Source organism: Vicugna pacos, chromosome 33 (assembly GCF_048564905.1).
Source record: "Vicugna pacos chromosome 33, VicPac4, whole genome shotgun sequence".
NCBI lineage: Eukaryota > Metazoa > Chordata > Mammalia > Artiodactyla > Camelidae > Vicugna > Vicugna pacos.
In genome coordinates, this window is record NC_133019.1 from 15,155,622 (window position 1) to 15,173,866 (window position 18,245).

General features: G+C 38.5%; 1 protein-coding gene across 1 annotated transcript in view; it reads left to right on the top strand.

Annotated features, from left to right (window-relative positions):
* The window catches only part of ZW10 (zw10 kinetochore protein), a 28,420-nt gene continuing 10,175 nt past the window's right edge, over positions 1 to 18,245 (top strand). The window contains exons 1-10 of the mRNA XM_006207805.3: positions 1 to 199; positions 2,112 to 2,246; positions 5,225 to 5,326; positions 5,519 to 5,596; positions 5,749 to 5,908; positions 7,231 to 7,383; positions 7,815 to 8,006; positions 13,137 to 13,300; positions 14,187 to 14,369; positions 17,071 to 17,309. Of these exons, the coding sequence (XP_006207867.1) occupies positions 95 to 199; positions 2,112 to 2,246; positions 5,225 to 5,326; positions 5,519 to 5,596; positions 5,749 to 5,908; positions 7,231 to 7,383; positions 7,815 to 8,006; positions 13,137 to 13,300; positions 14,187 to 14,369; positions 17,071 to 17,309 (1,511 nt within the window). The 5' untranslated portion in view covers positions 1 to 94. The remainder of the gene's footprint in view (positions 200 to 2,111; positions 2,247 to 5,224; positions 5,327 to 5,518; positions 5,597 to 5,748; positions 5,909 to 7,230; positions 7,384 to 7,814; positions 8,007 to 13,136; positions 13,301 to 14,186; positions 14,370 to 17,070; positions 17,310 to 18,245) is intronic.

Here is an 18,245-nt window from a genome sequence, read left to right on the forward strand (position 1 = left end):
CCGGCAGGCCGCGCGCCAAGGCCGCCGGCGGGACTGGAGCTGCCGCGCTGGCTACGGGAGAGTGACCCTGTCAGCGTTGGTTCCAGTGGTGGCGATGGCCTCGTTCGTGACAGAAGTTCTGGCACACTCGGGGAGGCTGGAGAAGGAGGATCTGGGCACTCGGATCAGCCGCCTGACCCGGCGGGTGGAGGAGATCAAGGTGAAGGCGGGGCAGCCGGTGGCTGACTACAAAGGGACGGGAGAGGAGTGGGGCCAACGGCAGCCAGAGTGGGTGCGAGGAGTCGGGTGTGGGAGCTGAGGGGGAAGAATGAGGAGTGGGAGGTCTGTGGGCTGAGGAGGGCGCTTAGAGGGGAGCCCAGACTGAAGTGGGAGACTGAGGAGGCGAGGGGGCTGGTGCGGTGTTGGGGAGTGGGGTTAGGTAGGGGAAGGATGGGGACGAGGAGGAGGGCCGAGGAGACGAGCAGAGCAGGGAAGGTGGGACTGGAAGGCCGAGGTGTCTAGGGAGGCAGCATAGGAGAGGGTAGAAATGAGGGCAGGCTCCCCCCACCCCTCGTCGGCGTGTATTTATCTCCTCCACCTTGTACGATTTGTGGATGAATATAATAGCTTTGGGAGGATTACACCAATCTCCTTCCTAGAAATTTTTTTTTTGTATCGATATTTTCTTAAAGTTTCTCCACCCTAGGCCCTTGAGGCTATGCTGAGTGTTACAAAACACGTAAATAGCGCTTCTTTGGACCCTCCTATCTTGAGATTGATACAAAAACAAAAGGCACATAGCCACAAGAAGTTTCACTTTGTTCTACCATCATCAGGCTGCTATTATTTGCCCTTGTCTTTGTTGCATTCATTTAAAGTGATGTTTACCTGTATAGGTCTGGATTTAAGGGAGCAAGTCTGGTACTGTACCATAAAAGCACAAAAATAGTTCTCTTTACCAAAATGATTTCCTAAATGTTAAGTATTGACGTCACTGGCATCTCTTTAATACGGCTTTAGGATTTTTCATTACTTTTTATATAAAGACGGAAAGAAGACAATCAAGCTACTTGAGCATGGCACCCAAGGCTCTTCCCTGTTCTGGACCAAACTTTGCTTTCACTAGTTGATTTTGCCAACTTGAATCTTCAGCCAGTTGAGAATTACTTTCTGTACTCCAAGCACAACTCCAGTTGTGTTCCTGGAGGACACTAACTTTGTTGTCGTATTACATTTCTGTATTCTGATTACTTGTGTATACTGTCTTTCCTACCTAAGAGGAATTTATTTGTGGGCAAGCATAATTTTTTGTGTCTTCCAAAGCATTGACTAATTCAGTGCAAAGTATTCAATAATTTGTTTATCAAATTAATTTGCATTAACAGAGATAATGGCATTCAAATCAGTTTCGGGTTTTAAGATTAGGTCTTACAATTTTTATTTTTTATTTTTTATTTTATTTTTTTTAACATTTTGAATTGATTTATAGTCATTTTACAATGTTGTGTCAAATTCCAGTGTAGAGAACAATTTTTCAGTTGTACGTGAACATATATATTCATTGTCACTTTTTTTTCTCTGTGAGCTACCATAAGATCTTGTATATATTTCCCTGTGCTATACAGTATAATCTTGTTTATCTTTTCTACAATTTTGAAATCCCAGTCTATCTCTTCCCACCCCCCACCCCCTTGGCAACCACGAGTTTATATAGGTCTTACAATTTTATAAGCAAGAAAGCAGAAATTCACAAATTGATTGAAATATACACATTATGGGTTTAATTTATACATTTACTTTTTTTCTGTTAGTGATATGATTAAAATTAGTGGCGATAGTCTTGATATAGTTCAAAATGAGAACTTCTGGCTCTGCCTTTCTCTTTTTCAGTGTTTGCACAAGTCTTGGGCACTGTTGGGATTTGGTCATTATTTTCTTGCATCCTTAAGTTACGGGACTCTTAATGGTGGGAGAAATGTGCTTTTTGAAGAACCCCATTGGCTTGGAGGGAAAGCAGATGGGTGTGGGTAGCCAGCAGAAAGGCTCTAACATGGAAGATACCTAACAGAAGACGAGCTATGTAACAGAGTTCCCTACTCATCTCATTGTCATTTTTGTATCTTATATAATAGGGCGAGGTATGCAGTATGATCAGCAAGAAGTACAGTGAATTCCTGCCTAGCATGCAAAGTGCACAGGACCTGGTTACCCAAGTGGATAAGCTGTCTGATGATATTGACCTGCTGAAATCCAGGATCGAGAGTGAGGTAAGAATAGTTTGTAAGGTAGGTTTATAGGGAGGAAGGTCAGCTTCCTGATTCTTAAGACAATTCAGTTTTATACAACTTTTAAAGACCTTACTTTCCTTATTGGGGAATGGAAGTTGGATGAGACGATTTTAGGGTAACTTCCAATTTTAAAATTCAGATACTTTCTAAAAACAGGGGGAGGGTATAGCTCAAGTGGTAGAGTGCATGCTTGGCATGCACAAGGTCCTGGGTTCAATCCCCACTACCTCCTCTAAGAGTAAGTAATATACCTAAATGCCTTCCTCCTCCTGCACCACCAAAGAAAAAAACAAAAAACAAAAACCCAAAAAACCAAAGCAAATACTTTCCAAAAACATAATTTTAAAAATTTCTTTTTCATGGTAAAAATGTTTTAGCTACAATAATGTCTTACATTTTTAATAGCACTTTATAAATTAAAAAAAAATCTCAGGATATTTTAGATATTTTATTGTCCTCATAATAAAATAAAAATAGATGAAGCTTAGAACTGGACCATTTGGCCTTCTCTCCCATTATCTCCTACTGTAAAATGCTTGTATCTCTTAATGGCCAGCATTCTCTTATACCTGCAGCTGCCCTCAACCTGTTAAAGCTTCAGCACAGTCTTGTCTTTTGGCCTTCTTCTGGAAACTTGGCTTGGTTCGCCAATCACAACCACTCTACTTCCTGTCATAAAGCCACTTTTCCTGGCCATGTAGAGAATCCCTGCCTGTCTTACACGGTGTCACTTTGTGGGCCTTGTGCTTGTTATACTTCTTATGGAGAGTCCAGCGGGTGTTAAGAATGTTGACCACATTTGCCAGAGTGCTGTCATCATAAAGAAGCCAGTCTGGAAACAGGAGTATCCACTTTATAATTTAGAAAATATTTTTCACATATATTATCTCACCAGAATTTTTCCCTTGCAATGTCCTTTTAGGAAAAACAGGCAGTTGAAAGAAATCAAGCTGATATTAGAGAATTAAACAGAGTATAATCCTATGTGTCTTCTACCTCTACTTCTAACATGAGCATCCTTGGATGAGAGGACAGTTTACTATTCACAGCAGTAGCCAGAATGCTAAACATTTTTATACAGTGCCCCGAGCCCAGGCTTCTGCAGGGCAGTGTGCAGTGGACTGCATGATAGAACTCCTGAGTTAGGGAATCTCAGCCTCTCATAATGCCTGCTTTCTTCTCTGGAGGGAAACACTATTTTTCCAGTGTTCACTACACAAGTGTTCTTGAAAAGGTAGCCCAGGGCAAAAGACGGTCAGTTGCTTCACTTGCAAGACAGTGCAGAAATGTGAGGTACCCCTGAAGAATTGTCTTCCAGCCGTCTGCAGAGCAGTGGGATTGGCCACTGTTATAGTTTGAGAAGCACGCTCTAAGACTTTGTTGTTGTTTGCATGGTTGAAGTTGGTCTTGCCCCATGTCCAGTTATAGCTGGAGGTTAAAGGGCAAAGAGAGGGCACAGAGGGGACACATCCGTGTTTTTGAGACTAAGACTTGGAACTGGTACACATCCCTTCGGCTTATATTCCATTGGTGGGATCTTAGGCACATTGTCCCTCTAGAATGCGTAGCCTAGTCGGGCAGCCATGTGCTGTTACGGGGGGAGAGTGGGAAAATGGATTTTAGAGGACAGTTTACACATCACTCCATCCATAACATATTTGGAGGTTTGGAAAATGATGTGGACTTGAGACAGTTGCGCTTAGAACTTGAAGCCATGGGAATGGATTAAATTGTCCAGAGAGAGTGTACGGGACAGGGTTTTTCAGTCTAGGCACTGTTGATATTTGAGGCTGGGGATTCTTTGCTGTTGGGGGGGCTATCCTGTGCATTGTAAGTTGTTTAGCAATATCCCTGACCTCAACTCACTAGATGCCAGTAGAACTCCCTCAGTTGTGATAAGCCAAAATGTCTCTACACATTGCCAAGTGTCCCTGGATGGGAGGGGTAAAAAAAAAGTTTATTTTTTGAGAACTGTTGGTTCAGAGTAATAAGAGGGCTAGGCAGAAAGGAATGTCAATATGTGTGAAGTGATCAGAGGGAAAATGAAGCTCCCAAAAGAAAATGAGAGAGAATGGCCAAAGAACCAGGAGGAAGTTGGGTAGAAATTGGTGTCATAGAACTAAGCAAAAGGAAGTAACAGTGTACCGAGGAATGGTTATTACTGGTGATGGATGCTTTGGATTTAGCAACAAAAATTTGATCGGCGTTTTTGGCACCAGCTGTTCTGGAATAGTTTTGGTGGAGTGATGGGGACAGAAACCAGATCATGTGGGTTACAGAGTGAATGAAAGGTGAGAGAGTAAAGACGGTGAGTATGGATCACTCCTGCAAGAAGCTTGAGAGGGAGGAGAGAAATAAGGTAGCTGTTGAGAAATAGGGCAGTTGCTGAGGTGGAGATATTTTCTTAAAGATGGGGGAAATTTTAATGTTTAAATCTGATGGGAGGAGCCATGCTCTAATAGGTATTCAATCAATATATGATTCGTGAATGAAGAATGAATTAGGGAGAGGTGAAAGACATGAGAGGAAATAATTGATAGTACCAAGTCTCTGCATGGGGAGACAGAGTGGGAGGTGGAGTCTCATTCAACGTAAGAAAAGCTTTTTATTAGAACTGTTCAGCTGTAGGATGAATTACCACTTGGCAGTGGGGACACCCTTCTAGTAATCCAGGTGGATGAGCCTTCTGATGAAAGAGAGTTTAAAACCAAGAATAGATGATGACAAAAAGATGTTATGTTGTTGGAAACGGGTATTCCTGTGTAGAATAAGGGTTTGGGCTGCGTGGACAACTGAAGGTCTCTTCCTACTGCATTCTGTGATTTTTATTCCAGTCATCAGCATGTAAATTTCATCATGAATTACAGTCACCTAATAAAGCTTATTGATGTTAATAAATGTTTTATTTCTTAGGTATAGTATGGCTTAAAATTACTTGTCTTTGATGTGTGACTTAGGTCCGCCGGGATCTTCATGTATCAACTGCTGAATTTACAGACCTGAAGCAACAGTTGGAAAGAGACTCAGTAGTCCTAAGTTTGCTTAAACAGCTACAAGAGGTCAGTAAACTCAAACCAAACTTTAGAGTTTTGGTGGTGAGAAAGTGACTTTTTTCCAGTTGGTCTCAGCATTAAATGGGTATCCTTTGACTATATGGTTTTTTTTCCACATTTTAAAAACAGGTAAGCAGACAGACTTGAAATAATAGTATGTAAAATAAAATACCTAAATAACTACACTTCTCTTTTCAGTTTTCAACTGCTATTGAAGAATATAATTGTGCATTAGCAGAGAAGAAGTATGTCACTGCTGCTCAGCGTCTTGAAGAGGTATTAAACACTTTCTCCAAAGCATGAGCAATTAATACTATTCTTGTTTTCAGTAAATTTTGTGTTCCATGTATTCCTTTTTATTATAAAATATATTCTGATTGCCCACAGTCCAGGTGGGATGTTTAACAATGATTCTGTTTCCCTACCAGGCACAGAAATGCTTGAAGTTGTTAAAATCCAGAAAATGCTTTGATTTGAAAATGTTGAAATCTCTCAGTATGGAGCTTACAATACAGAAACAGAACATACTGTATCACCTTGGAGAAGAGTGGCAGAAGCTGATTGTATGGAAGTTCCCACCATCAAAAGGTGCTGCTGACCTCAGGTGGACTGCTTTGCTTAATCTGCCTGAACCAGTTTGGCCTCTGAATATATTCCAAATGTTTTATATTGGTAGATGAGAAGGTTTCATTTATTAGTCTATCAAGTCTATATTGAGTTCTCATTTTAAGGAAAATGCTTGTTAGGACCAAAATGCTTTTTACTTCTGTGATATTTCTCTTTCTGTCCCTTCCAGTAGGAAGGAGCAGAGAAGAGGGAAGGTGATTGGGAGGGGTCCACTTGGAGGAGGGGTAGAGAAGAAAGTAGAGAAGTTAGAGAGGTGGCACTTTAAGACCACACCGTTTCCACTGCGTTGTAGGACGTGCCAGTTCCCAAATCCCTAATCCCAACAGTTTATGTTGTCTAGAAGGCTTAAAGAAGCTATTCAATCATTCTCTCTCTTGCTAAGGAAAGAAGACAGAGGATCAATGGGATAGGAGTTTGGCCCAATTTTTTTCAGTCCTTGGGTAAAAATGGTGACAGAATCATGAGACGGGGGCTGCTTTGCAAGGTGAAGAAATAGGATAACTCTGGCCCTGGCTTTTATTTATACTACTTGGCTCTTAGCCCTTCTGCCCACCTCTGGGTGTGAGCCCTCTTTGATGTCTTGTTTACACAAAGTAAAACCCCTGAGGGTATATGTAAAGGGCATGCCATTAAACCTGGTATATTTTCCAGCACTTAATCTTGAAATTTAGTCTTATTTCAGAGGAAACCTCACAGTCTCCTCTTGCTCCCTTTCTTATGTCCACTTTGGCCCTCAGATACATTATATATGGATGTGTGTTCATAGACACACACACATACACACACGTATACACACATATGTATTTTAGGTATTTTGAAGGAAGGAATCTAGAAAATAATTAGATGCTATTTCCAAGCAGACTGTAAAATTAAGAGAAGGTGGCAGGTGTGTTCATTCTCTGTTGTAACACACTCTTCCTGTTAAACTTGTCTGGCAGGCTGTTCTCTTCACTTGGTAAGGGAGGTCTTAATGCAAACTAGGATCTCACTTTTTATTCCTTGACTTTATTCAGCCATTCAGTACATATTGAATTAGCAGTTATTGTAAGCACGTCATCATACTTTTGCACTCAGTTTGATTCTTCGAATATACCAAAAAAAACTAATTTCCTGTTTTAAAGTGATGCCCAGGACATGTATGTCATAATTAATATTTGGCTGCATTAGAAGTGTATTGTAGTAAAAGCGTGTATTTAAGACTCAGGAGACCATGGGCTCTCAGGAATAGGAATGGGAACATCCTGTGTTGCTGAGATAGCTGATATTTTTTCCCTTTTTCTTAGATATCAGCAACTTGGAATCTTGCCTACAAACAGAACTTCATTTGTGTACTGAGCAATCTCAGAAAGAGGAGAAGGGCCCCGTGCCCCCCATCAGCTCTGTCCTCTTGGCATTTTCTCTTCTTGGGGAGCTACATTCCAAGCTTAAGTCATTTGGTAAGATAAATGATTGAAGCTTTGTTTCATTTACGTGAAATTTCAGAAGGTCCAGTGTTAAAGGAATGACAGAAAAAATTAACAGATATTCTCTGAATAATATTAATGATGGATCATATAGGGTTTGGCTTCATGGTTTATCAAGTGGAATTGTTGTAAATATTACTCTTTTCATTAAGGGCCTAGATCCTTTCCTTTTTTTCTTCTTTTTTTTTTTTGACTAAGTGCCGGTATTTATTTTATTTGGTTTTTTGAATAATTTATATAAAAATCTGTAGACAATCTGGGACGCTTTAGTGGGAAAACCTGCAGTGCATTGTGGGTGTTGTGTAATGTCATGGTGTATGTATTTTTGTTGTTAGGTGCACAAAACTTTGTTTGTTTGTTTGTTTCTTCTGGTGATTTTTGATGAGTCTTCATATAATTTTCAGGTCAGATGCTGCTGAAGTATATCCTTAGGCCTCTGGCATCTTGCCCATCCCTTTTTGCTGTGATAGAAAACCAGCCTAACATCGTTATTATTCGTTTTGAATCTGTGATGACTGACTTGGAACATCCATCGCCATCTGAAGTTTTTGCAAAGATCAGACTGGTACTGGAAGTGGTCCAGAAACAGCTTCTAGGTATGTGTCCCCAAGGCGGTGCTTTTTATGTTTTTGAAAAGTAAATATGATTTTTGAAAGTAAATATTATTTTAAAGTGAATAAAAATGCCAACAATCTGCGTGAATGGAGGATGGGAGGTGAGTGAATTATGTCACAGGACCAGAGCCGTTGCCTTTTTATTTTGTGCTCTACTTTGCGTTCCTTCTCTGCCCTGTACTGACAAGCAGGGTTATCAGTGGTGCCCGGAGTCTGTGTTTGTAATATTTAGTTGAACTTCAGGATGCATTTCTCTCACTGGACTTCTAGTAGCATCACATTTTGGGACTCTTGCTTTAATTACGGGAGAAGCAGAAATGAACCAAGTGCTGTTTTACATGTTTCGATGGGAAGAATCCCCAACAACCTAGTTGATAAAAACAAACTGGGTTTAACGTAGGAAATGAATTTCACTCCAACTCAACCTGTTGGTTAGATCTTTATATATTCATCCTTGAAATAGCCAGTTTCTATGTTGCTTAAATCATTTTCTGGCTGTCATGCTATTCTGGTGTTTTATTATAACACTGTTGTTTTTACTCTATTTGACTTACCTTCTTTTTGCTTTTCTCAGTTGTCTTATTGAATAGTCAGATTAAGCTTCCTGTGTGGAAAAGATAAAAAAGAAATGCCGCTATTGTTCATATGCCTTCCTGGCAGTCGTATACCTTATTTATATGTAAATATTTTTATATGTAAAGCAAAGAATTCTTTCTAGGTTTGACAGCAGAGAATAAAAAATGTTAAGACTTGCATAAATTACAAAAATCCAAGGTAGTTTTCTTCTTGTTCCTTCACTTGGGGAGATAATACACTCATTTTTATAAAATTATAAACAGTATCCAAGGATTGGAAGGAACTAGAGAGGTGATTCAGTCCAGATATCTCTGGTCATGTAACCAACCTGAGCACCTTTAGTGAGAGAGAACTCATTTCTTGAGGCATTCTATCCTACCTCTGGGCAACTCTGATTACTATGAAGTTTTTGTTTGTTTGTTTGTTTTAATTGTATCTCCTTTCAATATTAAATACTATGACCAAAATGCCCATTTTGGAAATTAAATCTTTAGGATAGTTATTTTAAAAATATGTTCAAAATATATTGCCTTGAAATATCTGTTTTACTGATGCTATTTCTGCTGTGTGGAGCCATACAGAATAAGTCTATTTCTTATTATAGATGATGGACTTTCAGATTCTTCACAGCAGCTGTTGTTGTGTCTCCTACATCTTATCACCAATATAAAACTTCCTTCACTTTTTTTTGGAATGACATAAATGAGAATTTACCATTTGATCAAAGTCACATTTTCAGTTTAATGGGACAGATAGTTTACTAAATAATGATGCTAGCAAAATTAGCTATATGGCATAAAACAAAGTTAGATTCCTGCTCCATACATCATACAGAAATAAATTCCAGATGAATTAAAGCCCTGTATGCAAAAGTGAAATGGTAAAAATGCTAGAAGAAAATTTAGGAGAAGACTTGAATAGTCTCAGGAAACACACAATGCATAAAGGAAATGATTAGAAAATTTGACGATATATAAATGTTAAGTTCTATATAGTAAACAATACCATAAAGTCAAAAGGTAATAGTGTACTGGGAGGAAATATTTGTAATACATCTGACAGACAAGGAGGTAATATAAAGATTTTTTTTCCCACAGAAAAAGAGAACAATAGAAAACTAGGTTTAAAAAAAAGTATGAATAAACAATTTATGAAAGAAATGGTACAAATTGTTAATTAACCTAAAAATATGTGTTACTTAATTTCCCTAATAGGGGAATGGAAATCACACCATCAAGGTAGAACTTTCCACCCTTAGGGTTGACAAAAGACCTGTTTAAGATGTTTCTGGCAAGAAAATGGAAAGGTAGTCCATTGCTTTTGTGAGTGCTTTTTATAAAGTAATGTGAAGCTATATAGTTGTACTAAGATACGCATCTCTTGACCCAGGTATCCCACTTTTTCATTCCTTACAGAAGTGATACAAACAGTGTATATGTTTATATAAACAGTGTAACGTAAGGGAAAAAGAATACAAATGAAACTCTTAACATTGGTCACTAGGACACAGAAGGAGAGAGAGAGAGAGAAAGAGCAGCTTGTGGCTATGGAGAGGGAACATTTGGTTTCTTTCTTTATAAACCTTAATAGTATTGGGTTGGTCACAACAAGCACATTTTGCTTTTGCCATGAATGATTTTCTAGAAAGTATAAGTTACTAAAATTTACCAAGAAGTAGAGATTCTGAACATACAATTAACTGTAGAAGGTTGGAAGGTTGTTAAAAGACTTGCCACTAAAAAGGCCACCATTAGGTACGTATGGTTTATGGCTAAATTCTAGGCATTTTCTTTTTTTTTAAAATTACTTCACATGGTATTTTGAATTTATTTTCCTTTCTTTTAATTTCCAAAGTAATACTTATTAGAGGAAACTACAGAAGTATATAAAGTGACACACTCCATGCCCTCCTGAATTCCACTCCCCAGAGTGTTAACACATGACTGATTTATATCTGAACAGTGCAATAAACTTACTTTCTCTGCATCATTCTTTTAAAAACAAAGAGAAATATGGGTTCTCCTGGCCAGATATCCTTTGGAAATCATGTTTTAAAAAGCAGTAGACAGTTGAGGGGTTATCTGTGGCCTAGAATTGAGAAAAGCATGCTGCCTATGCAGGGTTCAAATGGAGGGTCTTGATCCCAGCACTGTGACCAGATGAATGAGGCTCCTCAGATACCTTGATAATGCTACTGTGGGATGTGTGAGCGCTTCAAAAATTCTGAAGGATTTCCATACCTTCTCTTTTGGTATTTTATTGGGAAACTTAGGTCAGTTTGCTCATAAAAAGACCAACAATCTTAATCAGTCTTTTTTTTTTTAATCTGTGCTTGGATGACATCAGTGACCATGCGCAGAGTAAGGAACACCAAAAATCTGTCCTCCATAAAAACAATTAAAAACTGGCAGAATCAACTTTTTTGGAACTCTGAAAACTAACCAAAAGCTTGCATTTGTATTCTCCAAGTTACAGATAATTCCTCTGTTAATCAAGCTCTTTTGGTCAATAGAAAAAGACAGATAAGTGCCTTAACTTTTTTAAAAAACAGTATAAAATTGACACCAAATTGTTGACACAGAGAAAACATATAGAATGATTTTACCAAGTCTGTTTATAGCTAGCCAAAGTTACAGGCTCAGATCCCATTAAGATCACATTTTTGGTTGGTCATTTAATTGTGATTTCAGATGGCTAATTTTGTCAATTCTTTTTTGAGAGGAAACTTGACAATTCCCTAATGTATTTGTTGAAAATTTTCTCTTAGTATTGTCTGCTTTATTATCTTAAAATTTTTTTTTGCACAGCAAGCAAAGATTTGTTTTGCTTTGCTTTAGCAAGTTGCAGTTGCCATCCATTGTAAAATTTGTGGCCTGTTTTCATCTCTTTTTTTTCTTTACTGTTCCACTGGTTTCACTGGCTTCTGCATCTTTACTTGATTCTGTATCAATAGTATACCTTAGTTTTAAACTTAAAAATCTGTTTATAGTTATTTTCTTAAACTACAAGAATATATCATAATCGAAATAAGGATTTCAATTTAACTGCATTTTGCAGTTCATGTAGATATCACAGTCATTTGTGCTGTATGAATAAAATATTCAAATAAGCACGTTATAATGTTACGTTGGTGTACAGGGTAAAAAAGTCGCTAGAGTGGAATGAATCTGTTTACACTGACTAGATTGGTGGTGTGTTCATATTGGAATACTAGAAATGATAGATGTACCTGATGTGAGCACTGCAGTACAACGTAATAGCTTACGTGATGTGATGGTTAAAGTGAGGTGCAGTCTTATCAAAGCAACAAAAATTGTGTTTGAAAGCATTTTATGCTACTTCCTTTTTTTTTTTTTAGTTTAAAGTTTTTATTCAAAAAATGTTCAGAGGCCGCATGTACCCTTCACCCAGTTTTCCCCAGTGTTAGCATCTTGTGTAACCACAGTATTAATTTCAAAACCAGCAAATTGACTTTGGTACAATTCACAGAACTTACTCAGATTTCTCTCAGTTTTACCTACACTTGTGTGTGTGTGTGTGTGCGTGCACAGTTCTGTGCAGTTTTATCTCTTGTGTGGATTCATGTAACTACCACCACATCAAGATACAGAACTATTCTGTCACCACAAGGCTCCCTGGGGCCACCTACCCCTCATAACCACCCACTCTTGCTTCCATTTTTACACTTCATTTGAAATTACTGAAAACTAAAAAAAATTGAGTTCCTGAGTCACACTAGCCACATTTCAAGTGCTCAGTAACAAAATGTGGCTGACTGCTACCAAATCAGGCAGTACAGGCCTAGAGTTCAGATGCTGTAACGTATCTCAAGGCTCTGAGATAATACGGTCATTTTCTTTTAAGGTTCTTATCCCCTAAGGTCTTCCTTGGTGAATCAGAACTAGATGCAAAAAAGGTGGTCCTGCTTATGGTCTTTCCGTCTACATTGGTCACTGATTCTTAAGTATTTAATTAATTAATAGTGTATTCTAAATATAACTTCCTGAAAATGTGTTGGAAAATACCAACATAAAATATTACCATAGAAGATATATTGAGGTACTCTGTTTCATCGACTAGATATTATGCTATAATGTAAGGGGTTTATTGATATTTTAGTTAGGCTAAACACTCAGATCCTGTGCAGAGATGGAAAAAACCTATGTTTATTCATTATTAAAGAGCTGGATTTTATTCTAAACTAGTTTCAGTTTGGTGTGCAGAACTTCTGAAAGCTTGTCATAGAATCAGATGGGTAGATTAGCAGTAGATGATTATAATGTAGATGGCTTGATACCTTATTGTTAATAGAGAACAGGCAGTAATGCAGTGCAGACGATTTATCTGAGCAGTGAAAATAAAATAATAGTGTGTCATGCCGTGCCCCACGCAGTCAGTTGAGACAGCGGTAGAATTAAGTGTGCTGTTTTCTTCCCCATCATCTTAGAATTAGAGGATTCTAGAAAACAAGGGAATTTGAGAGTATATCTGGACCGTGAATGGTTTCTTGTTTAGAACTTTTTGTTTTGAATTCAGATTTGCCTCTTGATGCTGACCTAGAAAATGAGAAAACATCCAAGATCATATTGGCTGAGATGCTTGGTGACATGATCTGGGAGGACTTATCTGAGTGCCTCATTAAAAATTGTTTGGTTTATTCCATCCCGACTAACAGCAGCAAGTTACAGCAGTATGAAGAGGTAAGAGCAGAGGGGTCGCAGAAGGTTTGAGGAGGCCATGGGTTCCCCTTGTTGGTGTTTGTTTACCTTGGAGATCTTTTGTTCTTTAGTGACATCTGCAAGAAAATTATGAAACGTGGAGGCAGATTCCCTGTAACTTCATTTCTATCCTGGCTTTCTACCTTTTGACTGGGAAAGTATGTTTTCTTATTAAGTACGTTTTCTTAAGTAGGATACTTTTGGAAAACAATTGTTTTTATATTTGTATAGCTGTAGTAACTACTATGTGACACTTTACTTTCTGGTTTCTTTTTAGTGGTTCCTCAAACACTAAAATAAATACAGTTGTTCCCCCTGCTTTTATTTGAGGCTAAGTTCTGAGATCCCCAGTGAAGGCCTGAACCCGTGGATGGTACTGAACTATATATATCCATGCGTACTATGTTTTTTCCTATAATAACGGGCAGGTAGTGTGTATAGCTGGACAAAGGGGTGATTCATGTCCTGGGCGAGTCAGAGCAGGACGGCACAAGATTTCATCACACTGCTCAGAACAGCGCACTATTTAAAACTCATAAATTGTTTATTTCTGGAATGTTCCATTTAATATTTTCAAACCATGGTTTACTGTGGGTAAGTGAAACCAAGGATACTACTGTATATTTATTTTAAAGATTTTTTTCACCTTTACTCAGTAGAGTCAGAACTTTCTATTGAAGATGCTCTTTCAGAGAACTTAAGGCTAGAAAAATGTATACTATTTTTATACCTAGTAATTGGTGGTCTGTTCTAAAACTTAAATGATCAGCTGGTCCTTGTTCTTTTCTATACATTGGATTTGAAATTTTAATATTGAAATGGAATATATGTATATATGTATATTTTTTTTCATGTGTTTCTTTCTCAGATCATACAGTCTACTGAAGAATTTGAAAATGCCCTAAAGGAGATGAGGTTTTTAAAAGGAGATACTACGGATTTGCTGAAATACGCCCGTAATGTCAATTCTCATTTTGCTAACAAGAAGTGTCAGGATGTGATCGTGGCGGCTAGAAACCTGATGACCTCTGAAATTCACAACACTGTGATGGTATGGGGGTGGTTATACATTGTACGTAGGGAGCAGATCATTTTTGAGAGGATTATGGTGGAGTGGAAGAGCTGTGGCAGTTGCTGAGGTCACTGAGGCGAATTATTAATCTTCTTAAACGTTTGTTTTCTCATTTTTAAAGTGGTCCTAACATCTACCTCTTTCATAGGTCATTGTGAGGTCCAGATAGGATAATGCACATAAAAGCATTGTGTAAATTGAAAAAGTCTACATCAGTGTAATGGATTACACTGTTATTGAAATCAGACAGTGTGTTAGCCTGTGGATTTTTCTCAACATCATCACTTGAGTTTTTAGTACACAGTTTTATGACTGATATGGTTACATGCAGAGATTATATCCTTTTGTGAAAATGTTGACTTCATCTCTTAGGCTAATGGAGACACTCGTTTTCAAGTAAAAATAATGAAATATACAAAAAGCTGTGATCTGTGTAGCGTATAAATAATTATCTGCAAAGTCAGTGGACTAATTAATTTGTACTGAGAGTAATTTATTCCTTTGACTTTAGATAATTCTGTGTACTTTTTTCTGTTTTTTTTTTAATGTCTTACACACATAAAATAATATTTGGCAAATGTCAGGTGTTACTTAGATTAAAGCGTGACAGAGATTAAAGTCATCCCTTAACAGAAAAATGGCTGAGGAATTTTCTTTTGTCACTGAGAGCACTGAGCTCTTCTTCCCTCTACCCCTTCTGCCATCCCCCATTTCCCTTGGGGATACCCTGCTATTGTGTCCACTTAGGCAAAATATTTAACTCTCCATTTGAAGTGCTTAGATGTTAACACATTTTGAGGTAATTTGGGGGTTGTTAAGGGAGCTGAAATGCACTCAGTACTGGGGACTGGGCTGCACATTTTTGTATGTAAATATCACTTATGTCACGTTTCTGCGCAAAATCCAGTGGCTCCCATCTCATTCAAAGGAAGCCCTTCCAGAGGCCTACAGGATCTTCTGTGCTGTGTCCCCATGTCCGCTGTCTGACTCTGTCTCCTAGTGCATCCCTCTTCCACGTACTCTGCCCCGCGCACTCAGTGCCCGGCCCATGTGGCTGCACAACTTCCGAAGCTCTTTTTCTCTCCGTTTGGAATATTACCGCAGACACCTACGTGACTCGCTCCCTCTCCTGACCGCTCTTTTTTAAAACTGTGACCTCCCCTTATTTCTTATACTCTTTCCTTGCTTTATTTTTCTTCATATCCCTTACTAGCGATAAGCGTTCTGTGTGAATTATTTAGTTCCTCCCCTCTAGAGAATAAGCTCTATGAGGACGGAGCTGCTGCTTTTTTTTTCCTGCTTTGTTTACTGTTGGATCTCTAGCATCAGGAGAATGCCTGGCGTGCACTACTGTGGGCTTAGTGCTTAGCAAATGTTTGGTAAATGAAAGTAACATGTATCTCATTGGCTCTGTCATAACTCCTTGATGTAAAGAGGATTTTTACTAGATTGCTCTGTGACTCTGGGCTAAATCTTTTAACCTGTTGAATCTCATTTCCTCCTCCGTAACGTGACAGAATTGAACTAGGTAATCTCTGAGCTCCCTATTCAATTAGTTCTCACATTCTGTAGTGTTGTATTTTTCCCCAAGTACCCAAATCCTAATAATGTATCTTCCTCTAGATCAGGGTTTCTCAACACTGTCGCTGTTGACATTTGGGGCCAAATAATTCTTCGCCATAGGGGCTGTCCTGCAGGATGTTCGGTAGCATCCCTGATCTCCCCACCAGATGCCAGTAGCATCTCTCCTGGTTGTGATGCTTGTGTTCTCATTTAAACTTCCTGACATTCCTATGAAGTAGATGTGATTTTACCATTTAGCAGATTAAGAAGGCAAGTCTGATGACTTCAGTGATTAGACTTGAAACTTTTTCTATCAGGAATTTTCCATAGAAGTCAACACATGCAGACAGAGCTGCTCTTCTTGCAGTAGGAGTGGGGAGCCCGCTGCTTCCACCTCCTTAATCATTCCCCCTTTCTTTTTGGCCCCTGAGGCATCTTTGAGAAGCAAGTTTTGAAAACCCTTATTGTAGTGCAATTTCTTCACATAACAATGAGAAAGTTGAGGTCCAGAGAGGTTAAATGACTTTGTTAAAAGTTAGGGTTAAAAAATATCACTGATGTTTCCGGACTGGAAGTCTAGTGTTCTTTCCTTTAGTCTTGACCAAGTCAGGGAATTCTCATTCTGTATAAATGTTAGGGAGGCTTTTTTGGTTTGGGTTTGAAATTTTGTTTTTAAGAATAGGATAAGCTAGCGTGAATGTGTTGTTTCTTTGACCAAGCCAACACAAGTAATTTGTTTAATGACAGTGGAACACAAAAGCGTACTGCTGTGCAGTAATCCAATAGTCTGGTCTGAGAAAGAGAATTTTTGAAGGTCCTTTCATTTACCCAAAATCTTGGGCCAGTTTCACAGCTCTGCTGTCTCCACCGAGAGTAAATGTGCACAGAACTAGAAGAATGGCGCAGTGAAAGGACTTGTTTATTTCTCATAACGTGCTCTCCCCCAAGATTGAGCAGGTCATTAAAGGACGGCCATATTTACTCAGCTCTTCCAGCTACTCTCTAGAGCAACAGCGTAAGCATCATGGAAGCAACCAGTATCTTATTCCTCACTGTATGCTTGCATTTGAATTATTTTGAGGACAATGCATTTTCTGTCTTTCTGTCTGAATCTTAGATTACTCCTGCCTCTAAGGTAAGTGTGCCAGACCTTCCTAGTCCTGATGAGGATGACAAGCTACAAGTTCAGAAAGTGTCCATAACTCAGTACAACGAAGTGGTGAATCTGGAGCCTGAAAATTCATTGGACCAGCATTCTTTTTCTTTGCCCACGTGCCGCATCAGTGAATCTGTGAAGAAATTAATGGAACTTGCCTATCAGACTTTACTAGAGGCAACGACCAGCAGCGATCAGTGGTATGAGTTCTGAGTCGTCTGCAAATGGCAGTGACTTGGGTAGATGCGTACGTAAGCTAGACATTTATTAAGAAGATTAGCTGGAATTCTTTGGGTTTTCATATCCTGTTAGTTAATTTTTTTTCCCTAGAAAAACAGTACAGCACACAGACATGTATTGATAATTTACTTTCATTTACAATAACATATAAATCTTACAGCAAGGTATGAGAAATAAAAGCATGTGTATGGATGGACAGATGTTAAAAACTGTCAATCACTTTTCACAAAAGCTCATTAATTTTTATTTACTTTTAACTTTTTATTCGACTTAGATGATATTACATGAGGAAGCACTTGTAAAGAACTTAGAATGCTGCCTGGGAAATAACTAATACTCAGATGTTCATTGGCGGTGGTGGTAACAGTGATTGTTGTACCGTCTGTTTTAGCATGCACTGGCCCTTTCCTTAACCTTCATTTTACCTTTGGAAATCTAAGCCCTAATTAATTTACATTTTAAATACCAGTTTTGAAGCAAGAATAGTTTGGTGAGCAGCCAGCCAAAGGTAGAAGGAAAGGAGTGGAATGCACCAAAGTTCTGATCTCTCCCTTTCAAGGTTTCTTCCAGTCAGCATTGTATCCAAACTCTAGATGTGCCCAAACTCTATTCCACATGCTTCCGCATTTGTACTGAATCTCTTTTTGTTTAGGAAGCTCCTCCCCTACTCCAGAGCTAAATTGAGGAGAAAATGGTAGGCTGTAGCCCAAGTTGATTATAAAACAGATTTACAAAACCTTAGTTTGAATCTGTGTGTAGTAATTTTTCTACTTCTCATCCTCATAGTGGGAAACAGTTTCAGTTAGGGCCTGACTTAATCAAATTGTGTCTTCAGATGGACTCCCGGAGTTTCAGTTTTTATCTCCATGTAAAAACTAACCCCTTTATTTTATTCT